The sequence below is a fragment of the Ylistrum balloti genome, unplaced genomic scaffold (genome assembly GCF_031769215.1).
Source record: "Ylistrum balloti isolate Yb309-2 unplaced genomic scaffold, AGI_CSIRO_Ybal_v1 Utg369822, whole genome shotgun sequence".
Lineage (NCBI taxonomy): Eukaryota > Metazoa > Mollusca > Bivalvia > Pectinida > Pectinidae > Ylistrum > Ylistrum balloti.
Genome location: NW_026781989.1, coordinates 142,930 through 156,089, shown reverse-complemented (window position 1 = coordinate 156,089; position 13,160 = coordinate 142,930). Strand labels below are relative to the sequence as shown.

The window sequence follows — 13,160 nt, the reverse complement described above, 5'->3', positions numbered from 1 at the left end:
TTTTGAAGGCGGCTACAGGATTGACCAAGATATCAATCTGATGCTCGGAAGACCACTACCAGCAATCATCAGGATTAGCTGCGCTTTTATTATGCCAATATTTCTGTTGGTATGTTGAACAAAATCTTTGGTATTTCAATATTCCTGAATAATAAACCGACATGTCTTATTCGAAGACCTTATAAAGACACACTATTGGCAAATATATGTTTAAGATTGTTATTACATGAACTTACATAATGAACAGTTTTTTAATTATCAAAGACGTAATATGTTGTCTAAAAGACAGTCCTCTGATCATTAAAGTCCCATTAAAATCATCCTAAGGTGATGCATTAAAACTCTTTCCATAGTTTCTACTCGGAGTAAGTGTGTACACGTACCGCCCACCTACTTTTGGAACCTACAACTATCCTGCCTACGCCACACCTATCGGCTGGTGTATCTCCATGTTATCAGTTGTACCCATCGTTCTTTACGCAGGGAGACAACTCTTGAAACAGAAAGGTTCATTGAAAATGGTACTGCAACATTACATAATAATTCTTAATTCAAACGTTTATGTTATATTATATATATATTCTTATTTTCTGTGGTTATGAGATTTTTGTATGACTTTCGAGGTTGTGCACGTTCCTTAGTTTTGAATTAATTTGTGTTCATTTCCAGATTGTAATTTTGGTACTAATGAATTATGATATTCATATCTTTGATTAAAAATATTTCCTTGTGTCAAAACTTTAACACAAAAAATTTGTTAATAAGGAACAATAATTACTATTTTTCTGAAAATGCTATCTTCTCACTTGGTCTTCGTTTCTGTTCTAGCGTTTTTCGGTTTTGACAACGCCAATGGAAGACTGGAGTCCCGCCTGCTCATACCTCACACCGCCACTCATTTCAAGAAACGATCAGTTGTCGTTCCGGGAGAAGTTCTTCTTCAACCTCACTGGCAGATATTCCAAAAGGCATGTCAGCAAAGATAAATCTGAGACGATTGATTTGTAGGTTCATATAAATGTACGTGAAATCAAGGATTTTATTGTTTGTGTATTCCAGTTACATTAATACATAGGTTATTTCCTTAAATTGAAGATAATATTTAAATTGTCATATTGGAAACTGTCCCTTGAATATCGAATCGATTGAGACATGTAAACACCATAGGCTGGGAACGCAAGGTTGTCGCCATCCACAAATACGAAATTCATAATAAGGAAATTGAAACCATCATGCTTATCATACAGCTTGATGAAAAGCTTTCTATGTTGTTTCGTTAAAGGAAAAGATCGAGAAAATAAATGAAATAAATATGCAAGAGTATACGGAGTTCTTATTCTTATTTCATGTTCTGGTGGGTGTATAGAATGGACGTAGTAAATAAATCACATGTTGAATTAATCTGAAATTGAATGACATTGCAAGGTGTCTGTGACTGGCTTTGATAATCTCGTCGATGAGTTCAGACTCCTGTGAAAACAAAATTAAGTTTGTCGATAGTTGGAATGTACGTGCCAATATTCTGTTGGATGATCTAACGAAGGAATAAGCTTTAACAGTGAGTTAAATTGGTATTACAATTTGGTAACGATACAGCTGGTGGTGTATAATAATATGCTGTAGTATTTCGTCAAAATTAAAAGGCTACAAATCGATATAACAATTACATTTTTGTCTTTCATCTATAAATTTAATCAAATATGATCGATGCATATAGTTTATTTACCCCACTAGGACACAAATACAATAATGAATACTAATTCAGATGAAGATTATAAGTATAAATAAAACACACAGCTAAGTCACATTAATCACAGATAAATTAAGTTTCTTGCTATCATAAATATTTACAAAATTACTTTTTCACTTAAGCTTTGAAATAGAAATTGACAAATCAATACAAATGTTGCAAATAGCACCCTATTTATGATGATCCTAAAGTGATCATCATGACGAAAATCGCCATTGGATTTACTAGAATATGGTCAGAAAACATTCCTACAGTGCACAAACATATTTGGTGAAAACAATTCGTCGAACACAAGGAGTATTGAGCGCACATTACAACCTACATGACATGACATGATCGAAAATCATTAAGCTACTTCATCACAACTTTGTATTTGCTTCGTGCGCTGAAATGGATATATGGGTTTAATGGTGAAACGTCTATTAAAGCAATTATTAGGTAGAGGCAAATTGAAGCATCCCAATCATAAAGTTAATTCATCACAACAAAAATCTAATACTTTCACGACTAAACGTGCTATAAAATGTGTCGGTATATTGGTCCAAACAAAACGAAGATTACATGGATATATTGATATGTTGTTGCTGTGAAAGTTTTATTTTGTGGATAAGACCATTCTTTTGATATTATTAACATAAAGCCCGGAGCGGCATTCGAGTTTCATACAATGATAATAACCAAAACTATATATCTTACAGACACTATCCCGTTTCACAAAACAATATCATATTTGAGTACGATCTAAAGACGGGAAATTACCAACATACCAAACATAAACTCCAGTTCAATAAGCCAATGTCAAAATATGAACAAAAGAAAAAGACGGAGACAGAACAATTCTGGATGCAATCGAAGTTTGAAATAATTGTTATGTTAATGATTTGAGTGAGTATTGTTCATCCTTGGCGACTTGAGTTGAATCGGAATGTCTCATTTCCCCCAAGAGATTGTATAAAAATAGTTGTTTCCAAGTCAACTGGTTATCGTAGTTCTCCCTCTTCCAGATTTCTCTATATTTAGGTTCTACTGGATACCAGGCATTATTAGGACGCAGGGATTTCCGACATTTCTGGAAAGAAGAAAGCAACTACTAAATGTAAAACAAATGTGTATTGTTGTGCTTATCCTCTGTATAATGTATAATACATACCATTATTTTCTGGTCAATGGAGATTTCATGAACATGTAATGGGCATCACATTAAAATTGTTTCAAAACATAGATCGTTGCAATAAAGATATATATATATATAAACGATTCTTCTTATTTCTTATTTCTCTTATTTTCCAACAAGTCTTGTAGGGGGAAAACTATCCTTTTATATGTTTTTGAAAGATGTAAAATTTATTTATTGAGATTTATCTTACCTTTCACTGTTCGATAAAGTACAAATTATGCATCACATACATGTAGACCGCAGTATTACCGTTTATATTTAGTTTTGTCAATACGTGATATCTATATTCTATTGATGAATCCTTACACCCTCCAACTCCCTACGGAATATATATATTTAATCTAATTGCTAATTAAATTAAAGATAATAATAAAAAAGTAATAAAATGCATTGATGGTGAAGTTTAATGCAAAGATTATTGAAATCAGTTTTGTCAAACCCAAAAGAAAAAATATTAACTGCAATACGAGTGTGTAAGAGATTATTTACCTGATGTAGATTTCCTTTTTGTGTTGATATCGTATAAATAGCGTATACAACTCCAGGCGCGAGTGTTGATAAGGTAAGAATCCAGCCAATAACGGCTGCGTATCCTGGATATTCATAACTACCGAATGTTGGGGTACGATATGTAGCTACACTGATCACCAGAAGCACCTGTCGCAAACAAGTAAATAGTATTCACAATGAATATCGAAGTCCGTGCATTTATGACTATATTACAACTGAAAAGTATAAACTGTTTCGTAAAAGCAAATGAGAAAGTAACTTTAACATACAGGTTTTGAACAGAAGTTGGACATGGAAATTGTAAACTCCTTTGTCTAAATCGAAAGGACTTTATCTAAACATGTTCGTCATTTGACGATACTATTGTCACATACCACGTAAATGACCTACTACTTACAGATAAAAATATAGGTATGATGAATGCCAGGCTAATCCTTACAGGTCCGGGCATAGGCCGACCTAGCATTATTTGCACATCTTTATCTAAACGGTTGCATCCTGAAATATATCAGAGACAGCTGTCAAAACGAATACATAATTTGACATAGGTAAGATCTATGAAAAATTGTCTGCCAAACGTTTGCTGAATAATTATTCTATCTTGACCGAGGTTCAAATCCGATTACCATTTGTAAATAAAACCACACATGCGTTGATAAAACATTTCGATTAGAAATTATTTGGCCACTCAGATAAAAGCCTTTAGATTCTAACATTAAAATCTCCATTTGACAGGCACTTTCATCCCTAGATTTTCACAAGAATGCATGGAATGATTTCAAAAGCACATGATATGAACATATAAAGCATATCACTGTGTGATTTTGGAAATGCCTTATAACAAACAATGGAAGATGAGAGATGACACTTTGAGGAAATTACCATCGTTAAAAGAATGATGTCATTCAATTTCAATGTGTAAGTATTCGTGTTTTTTTCTATTACAAAGATCTTTATAGACAGAAATGAGCATTAATCTTCCTGTTTATATGCACAAAATGATATCCGTGTACTCCAACACAATAGATTGTTAGTCTAAAGGTAAAACTTTCTTACATAACCAACATTATCAATACGTTCTTGGTATCTTTATTCTGATTTAATTTTAATGTGTATTTATCAATAACGGAAATTAAAATATATATAGGTGATAACATACCATACACCCATCCAAACACGACAGCCTCGACCATACAGATTACAACTATATTCCACGTTGCTATATACCATATCCCCAGTATAAATATGTATACACCAGCCTGTAACAAGTAAAAGTTATTCAGTGATAGAGGTCATATGCAGTTGGCATTCTTGTCTATATAATATTTAAATGATTTGAATACAAGTAAAACCAAGAAATAGACGTACCATTATTTTTTTTAAACGGTAACATTAAAAGACATGTATGAAACATATATTGACTTTCGGTTGACAACTAACTGTTATAGAAGTCTAAGTGGAGAAAACATTGATAGTCCTGAATGTTGTGTGAACAGATCATTCACAATCGAAAAACTTTTAGTAACAGAAATCAGCAAACAGCCCAGAAGAGCTGGAATGCAGCTACGTTGGATTCTGATCCAAATCCAACTTATGAGGTTGCTGTACCTACCTGTGTTACGAATAGGATGCCAATAACGAATGTGGCAATTGAAGTCACTGTGAGAAGGGCTACACGCCTGTTCTGAAGATAGGATGGACACATTTCCTCCAAAACTAACAAAAAAGGCTCCATCATCACTGTCTGAAAGGCAACAAATAACGCAATTACCCTCTGCAATAACATAAACTATTTTGTTTAATGGAAAAAATTATTGTTCAAAACAAATGCAAGCATGCGAGTACATATATTAAGACAGATTCAAAATTTCTTATTAACTCATTTATTACAGATACATCATTGATAAAAGAAAAAAGAAAAAGCGCCTCCAAGATACAACTATATAGAATGAAAATCGGCTGAAAAATACTTCATACAACGCAATTGTATACATTTTCAATACTTCATTACAGGTGTATAGTAATTATCGTGCAAGTATGGCAAACTTTGGGGACTAATGTCAACTAGAACACAAATACAGTTGAAATCTACTTTTAAATACAAATTGTTTATGCCAAATCACAAACTCAAAGGGAAGTGCAATAATTCCTATCCTAAAGCATCAAATATGATATATTCTTATTAAATTATCTAAGACGACTTTGACCTGCATAAATATAGAACCAGGCCACATTTCTTATGAATCTTAATATGGCATCTCTTATAATAAAGTTCGCTAGCAACACTGTCTAGCGGGAATAGATCAAGAAGAAACCTTAAGACACACCTAGTATTAAAATCGACAAACGTATAATGTAATCAGACTTTTTAAAAGAGTATACAAGGGTTATTAAACGGAAATCGCTAAAATACATAAGAAACGTTTAAAAAACATGGACTTATTAAAAACAATGAATAACAGGTTATTATGTGGTGTTATAAGAGACATGGACTTATCACAGACAGCAAAGAGAGAGAGAGCAAAAAGTTATTCAGCAGGACATTTCAAACGAGATCCGTTAGTATGTAAACGTTCATATCAGCATTCATAAGATCATCAATATAGGGAGAAATCAAAGGGACAGTTTTGACGTAGATTGTTAGCTTACTAGTGCGTCAATCCCTGGCAGTATCAGGACTAGATAAAAAAGAACACACCATGCCTGTGGCAAAGGGAAGTAACTCAAAGCTTTAGGATATGCAATGAATCCGATAGAAAATCCACCTGCAATAAATGAAAATACATTCTTTTTATAATGATTTTGCTTTTAGAAACAATAGTTTTAAACCATAACATTTATCAATCGATCAGGTAATCATTAATTATAAACACTCGTTTCGTACAAATTGGTATAGAAAAATAACTCTTAATTTTCGAATAAGATTTTTACAACTCATTTTGTTGTTATTCTTAACAAATACATGAACTGGTTTTTCTTCTGAATCTATGTACATGTAAATTATCAACCTATGATATTTTAGCATTAGTGATGACAAATATCCATTTACATGATACACAAATAGTATCAGAAGCAGTAAACTTATGATCGGATTTTTCGGCATATTAGTGTTTATACCAGCATCATGGAAAAGGATATTTTATAAACAAAACTGGAATGATTAAAGAAACCATGTGAAGCTTTCAGGGTTTTTCTTACCAGAGGTGATAGCGGATTCGATGGGGACTTCCGCCTCGTGGGCCATAACTCCAGCTGTGGCAAACACCACAAATCCATTGAAAAGACCAATAAGGAGCACGGAAATGGAAGAGATCAACGAGGCCCTGTATGTATTATGAAATGTACAAACTGATTATATTGTCTAACTAAAGACTGATGATTACATTATCGAGGATTTCAGTTTTATGACAAATTGTTTTTCTCTCTCTTTTTTCAGGCCGTGTTACTTTCTCTGTCTTTATTTACAAAATAGATAACAGTATCATCAATATACAACGCGATAATTTTTTCAATAATGACATATAACAAATTTCTGTAGCTCTAGATGTCCGCAATACAATTTTCTTACGTCGTTTGAACAGATACTTGACACCATGGTGATTCCGTGTGTGAATAAATTGTGGAATTGCGACAAGGCTTTTGTTGGTGTGTTTTGCTTTTTCCCACAGTAGAAAAACGTAACCACTTCTTTGATCAAGTTGTATATAAAGTACATTAAGTACAATAATCTACATCAGAGAGATGTTACAGGTAATAAACCTCAGACAGTTGTAGTTGAATTTGTTGTGGCACCCGATCATCATAAGACCGCCCCAGCCTGGTCCTAGTGTGTTGAATGCTACAAAAGCTGCCTCCACCCATATCTGTAACAATATAAAATCTGCTCAATTTATGATGAGATTAATTTGCTTTAACGTTAACGTCAACTATGACAAACAAACGCAAATAAATGAATAAAACAAAGATACAAAATGCTATGATAGATGTTAAAAAGAACCTGGGAAAGACGGAATCATTGGAATGCTGATGTCAATAAAAACACATTTAAACTTCATTAAAAAGTTAGAAAAAAATATATCAAATCTTACAAAACATTATGACTTTGAGAGACTGAAATATACAAATCCTGAAGTCACAGTGACTAAATAAATCTTTGATATAAGTACAACGACCTCGCATGCGATGTATACCGTTTGTTTGTAATGCGATAAAATTTCTCGATACAAAAAATCAAAGAAACTTACATTATTTTTCATATTCGAAGGGTTATATGAAATACCTTCTGATATGGGCCTGGCTGATCGTATAGATAGAAGGCACACTTTATACATACAGAAGCTTGCACATTATTATGTCACTTTTGTAATTTTGTTTTCATTTCAAGTGTGTCAAGTAGAGCAATAGGATTTTTCTCCCTTACATTAAAGTCAAAAAATCTTTTAAAATAGTTAGCGTTTTTTGGTAAACAAAGCAAATGATCAACAGAAGAAACCTCTGTACTGCAAGCCATTAGAAAAAAAATGCAGAAAAAAATAATAATTTCATGTTTTTTATATCCCGGTTTGTCAATTTCAGTTTTTGACATTTCATTGTATTATTTCAATTTTTAACATTTGTATCCAATTTTTTATTTGTTTTCCTTTAATATGGAAAATGTCATGCTTTATTTTTCTTGTTTGTCGTTATTATGACAAATTATTACATACGTTAAAAGTAAACATATGGCGCCCATATTCATTAATATGATTATTTGATAAATTATGTGACAAAATTTGAGATGGATAAATATCCCTTATAAGTACGTACGGGACAGCATGGAAAGTAAAGCAAAGGATGAATACAGAAATGAAAATATCGTTTTCAGAAAAAGAAATTCCTGGTAAAATGATATGAATTTCCCGAACTCGTATAAAAATTTCAGAATTTCAATCCTATCATAATAATAGATTATCAAAGGGATGTTATTACAATATTTTACATAATTGCTGTAGCTGGGGTGTAAACCGTTTACCTGAACATTTAGTAATTTTGAAAAATCCGGATAGATGAAATACAGCATCCCAGCAGCAGATCCCGGCAACGTTATGGCTCGAACCAAGATCGCGATGAGAATGAACACTGGCAGTATAGCCGTCACCACCATCACCTGTTGAAATGTATACTCAGTCTCGCATCTCTTTTCAATCTTTAAGTCATACTTGAAATTGAGTGAAAAAAAGCACTTTTCTATTAATCAAAAAATAAGCATGAATTTGGTAAAGGAACAACTAACATACCTTTCCAAGTGATTTAATACTCTTCACGATAGCGCAACATACAATAATTTTGATGATTGCAATATACAATAGATACATTCCGTTGATGTCACCAATATCTTCGATTCCACTGGATACCCTTAAAATCTTGAACCTGTTAATGAATGTGAGTTTTAACAGATTGACCAATCTTTACAAAAACAAACTGTTTGCCATATCAGAATGGATGGAAATATCTCCGATTGTTTAGAATGTATAAGAAAGTTATTAACCTGGTTGACAATATGAAAGGACACATTTGCAACCGACAGATGATGTAGAATTTCTTTTTTTTTTTTTGCGCCAAAAAAATTAAGATTAAAATAATAAAAAATTGTTAAAAGTTTTCAGGTTAAAAAACGGTTACTAATGCATGATCATAAAGATGATATAAGATGTTATCCGAAGTCATGAAAATATCCGGAATGCAGGTCTAGTTCACATACTTCCAAAATTCTTCTACAGCAGATACCTGCACCAACGGATTATCCACTGTAAATCCATCTCCAGAATGCTATGAAAATAAAAGCTTTGATAATCTCTTATCACTTAACTAACACGTGTAATAACGTCCATTTCATTAAAGGGGCTATTTAGTGAAGCAACGTTTTTTCTATTCAGCTGGAAATGAAAATATATGTGTCCAGACTAACAAATCTGTACATAATAGTTTTCTCCTACGTAGCCAATGTCCAGTTTAAAATCTGGGGAAGCCCCCGCCAAAATTAGCGATAATGCAAATATAGCGCGAAACGTTGCGCCCTCTGGCGGGAAGAAGACTGTTTGTAAACAAATGCACGCGATTTGGAGGCATCAAGTGACGAAACGGTGAGTCTGATTTCACATTAACTCCTTTCGTAAGGAAATCATGAAAGAAATTGCGTGGTAAACCTTTGTGAAACATATAAAAATTACTAAAATTCACGGTGAATTGTTATTTGATGGGTTATCACCAGCGATGATGACAAACAGTCTAGGAGAGTCTTCACAACTTCTTCATTACTTTGGAAAAAGTTTTCTTTCTTGAACTTGTCCCACTTCTCGTACTGCTCTCCTATTGTTATTCTAGAGTGAGCTTTCTGTCACTGGCCTTTTCTACGTTTTGTGTGCGATGACGTGACCCGTTTGCCACGGACACACTTCGACTGAGAAGCCATTTTTGTTTAGTATTTTTCAGACGCGTTTGCGCATGATCACATGTCAAAGTGTGCATAGGCGGCTTGCTAATTTGCATTTTATCGTGCCATACAGACGATCAGGATTTCCCATATAATCAATTTTAAAAAACGATGGAAAACACGCGCTTGTATCAATTTGTCGGCGAGGTTAGTTCATAACGATTATAGAACTACATTGTCACGGATAAATTTGTAACTAGAAAAAAAAAACAACAAACTTGACTAAATAGCCCTTTTAATCTCCATCATTACACATGGTGAACATGACCTAGTAGAACTATGATTAGCTCAAGGTTCGCTTTAGTTCATTTGTGATGTCACTACTTTATTGCGTCATCAAAGAAAGAGACATCGAATATCGCCAATACCGAATGTGTGTCAGTCGAATAGAATTCTATTGTTATAAATATTTGTATGTATCTGAGTTATGTGATTCGATATGAGGTTTATTTACATTCTACCTCGCCAGAGGATCGATAAATGACAAGAAAATCGCAGACTCGTCTCATCAATTTCATTTCAATAATTATTCCTGTTAGATCGGCTTTGTAAGTATGCTACATCAAAGAAAAAATAACTGCTAAAAATATCATTTTTATTTAAGTTAACTTGCTCCATGATAGCTTTAAGGGTAAAATGTATGTGATTCGTGTGTAATCATGTTCATATATTAGAGCATGTGAAGGTACTCAGAATGCTGGGTCGCGGCTTACCACATCTCCTACTTAAGGTCACTGTCTAGAGGATCGGAACTTAGTATTGATACTATCTTAAATCTCAGCTTTGTAAAGGGAATTTTCTTTATTACGATGCTGTTTCATCTTGATATCTTTTATACAGAGCCATAAAACAAAGGGAATAAGTATCGGCCAGCTACATTTCATACAGCACGTTCTTTTCTTATATATCTATCTTAAAGTTGATTGTGTCCTCGTGTGGTCAACGAATGCTAAAACTATCAAATAATACAAAACCAAAATAATGTCACGTATTGCCCAAACAACTGTACATCATATATTCGTCTCATTTTCAACTAGCAAAGAGTACCGATAAATTCCCATTTAATAGTAAACAGTTTATAAAGTGGATAGTAATACTATATATAGATACGGTTTAAATCTTACCCTTGTTTCATTAGACCAGACACCTGTCTCATTAGATTGTACAGTTCCGTAAAAGTTTGATAACGACGAATTCGCTGAGTAATTGGAGTTGTTAATGAAGATCGTACAGTTTGGTGTGTTCCAAGAATTATCACATGTTGTCCACGGTAACACCGTACTAAATGAGTTAACGAGATATTCTACAGCCCAGCACTGCACTATGTTATCAAATATAACAGTCAGCAGGTTGATTGCCGCTATAGACAGTCCGAAACCTGAACGATATATAAGGAAAACATCTTCCTTAATATTCTGCTAGCTGTTTGGAGAACATAGATTTATCAAAAGGAATAATAGGAGTCAAATGCAATGAGCTTACATCTCCAATTAAAGGTTGTAATTAGAACAAACATAAGATTTCACTTTTTTGTTTGTTTTATACACTGTAAAGGTGAATTGTCAGTACCATTTAGCCCCATTAAATTGTAGTTATTAAGTCGACGAATTTAGTTATGTTGAAATCACTAGATGGATTTTTCAGTTAAAATTGTTTGTTGGCAACCTTAGAAGGATACCTTACCTCGTATCATAGGACAAATATTCCAAATTTGCCATGGTCCGGCGCCAGCAAACTGGGAGAGGGCAAGTTCCATGAAGTACAGTGGGTATCCGCATAACAGAATTAAAAGGCCGTAAGGGATCAAAAATGCTCCTGAAAAAACAAATATTACACAACTACATAACTACAATGTCCTCTGAAATACTTTGGCTGTTATTTCTTTGACTAGTAGATGTATACAAAATTTCGTATGATAATTGAATGTGTTGATTTCATGTACCTTGCAACGAGAATCGTGAGTAATTTCAAAATTATTTTGAAACTCTAAAGTAGTGGAGAGGAATGTTACAAAAAATTCGCATAAAAAAACTTCTGTTCATGTTGTTGTCAAGAATTTACTCATTCAGTACAAAAAAACTGAAATGTTTTCAATATTTTGTGTGAAAAAAAATTTATTTTGAAGATATATCGATATTTTGTTATTATGGCAATTATAGGAAGTAAACTCAAACTCCAGAAAAAAGATCTCAAGATCTATTTGTCATTTTATGTAATATAATTAAGTTAGTGACTTTTTAATTCTATTGGTTATGCACTTCTCATTCTTCAAAAGTAGTTGAATGACATCTTACAAATACATTACAAAGATTTATGAAATGTAATCTCCAAGCATATTATTTCGATAATGAATGCAAAATTATGGTTGATACTCAATATGTTTATCTACAGATGTAGCCTTCATAGTCCTATCTATAAAACGCTTAGAAAAGGTCATAAAAGCATGTTCAACAGATAAATCATACACTCGGGATGATATTAAACAATATTGAATGAACAATTTGTTTAAACATTAAAACGAAATAATAATTTAGACACCTACCTCCACCATTTCTGTACACGAGGAATGGTAACTTCCATGTCTCAGGAAGCCCAATAGAATAGCCAAGAAGAACTATCAGCGCTTCAGACTTCGAAGACCATTTTCCTTTTTCCTCTGGTTTTCTCTCTGTTCCTTCCTCAAATAATATATCTTCATCCATATCATAAAATGGCTTGGTTACCTGCTACCACAAGAAGCAAGCGGTTAAATGCATCGTATGTAATAGATTCATAGAATACATGAATAAATGCTATTTGTCGTAATATTTATTCAATATGCAAATTTTTCTTCACATTTGGCATCACAATTTTTCAAAATGTAAATATTTTTAATATTTTTTTCGCGATAGTCGATTAAAAGTACCCTTTTTTCATTATATTGCCTGTCATTACACACTCGTACCATATATACTAATTAAAAACATGAATTTGCACGTGATGTCGGAGGTGAGGTTCAACATATTAGATGAGATAAGATATAGTTGAGATCATATTTCTATACTAATACTAATATTACATTTCGTACAACATGTGGCTGATATTACTGATATGCTTCAAAAAATAAAAACGAAACCAGTAAACAAAAAACAAACAAAAAACACGGATTAACATTAAGTAACCATTAAGTTGTACAGGTATTACAATCAACCGGAATATTAAAGATTCTCAGGATTTCAAATTGGTAATAAAGTAATTGGTAATATCAGGTC

The 13,160-nt window shown here is 33.0% G+C and overlaps 1 protein-coding gene across 1 annotated transcript; it reads right to left on the bottom strand.

Annotated features, from left to right (window-relative positions):
* Positions 1–2,618: 2,618 nt before the first annotated feature.
* LOC132545063 (sodium- and chloride-dependent glycine transporter 2-like) lies at positions 2,619–12,611 on the bottom strand. Its single transcript, XM_060208731.1, has 14 exons — positions 12,452–12,611; positions 11,593–11,724; positions 11,034–11,287; positions 9,178–9,245; positions 8,714–8,846; positions 8,449–8,583; positions 7,197–7,300; positions 6,636–6,760; positions 6,087–6,202; positions 5,050–5,181; positions 4,597–4,696; positions 3,835–3,935; positions 3,417–3,584; positions 2,619–2,819 (listed from the first exon to the last, which is right to left on the bottom strand). Exons 1-14 carry the CDS (start codon positions 12,609–12,611, stop codon positions 2,619–2,621), a joined length of 1,929 nt encoding a protein of 642 aa, XP_060064714.1.
* Between the last annotated feature and the right edge of the window lie 549 nt (positions 12,612–13,160).

Coding starts and splice junctions, on each gene's coding strand:
- LOC132545063 (XM_060208731.1), bottom strand. CDS start 12,611: ATGGATGAAGATATATTATTTGAGGAAGGAACAGAGAGAAAACCAGAG. Junction 11,288..11,592: donor TATTTGTCCTATGATACGAG/GTAAGGTATCCT, acceptor TATATCGTTCAG/GTTTCGGACTGTCTATAGCG. Junction 8,847..9,177: donor GCTGTAGAAGAATTTTGGAA/GTATGTGAACTA, acceptor ATTCATTAACAG/GTTCAAGATTTTAAGGGTAT.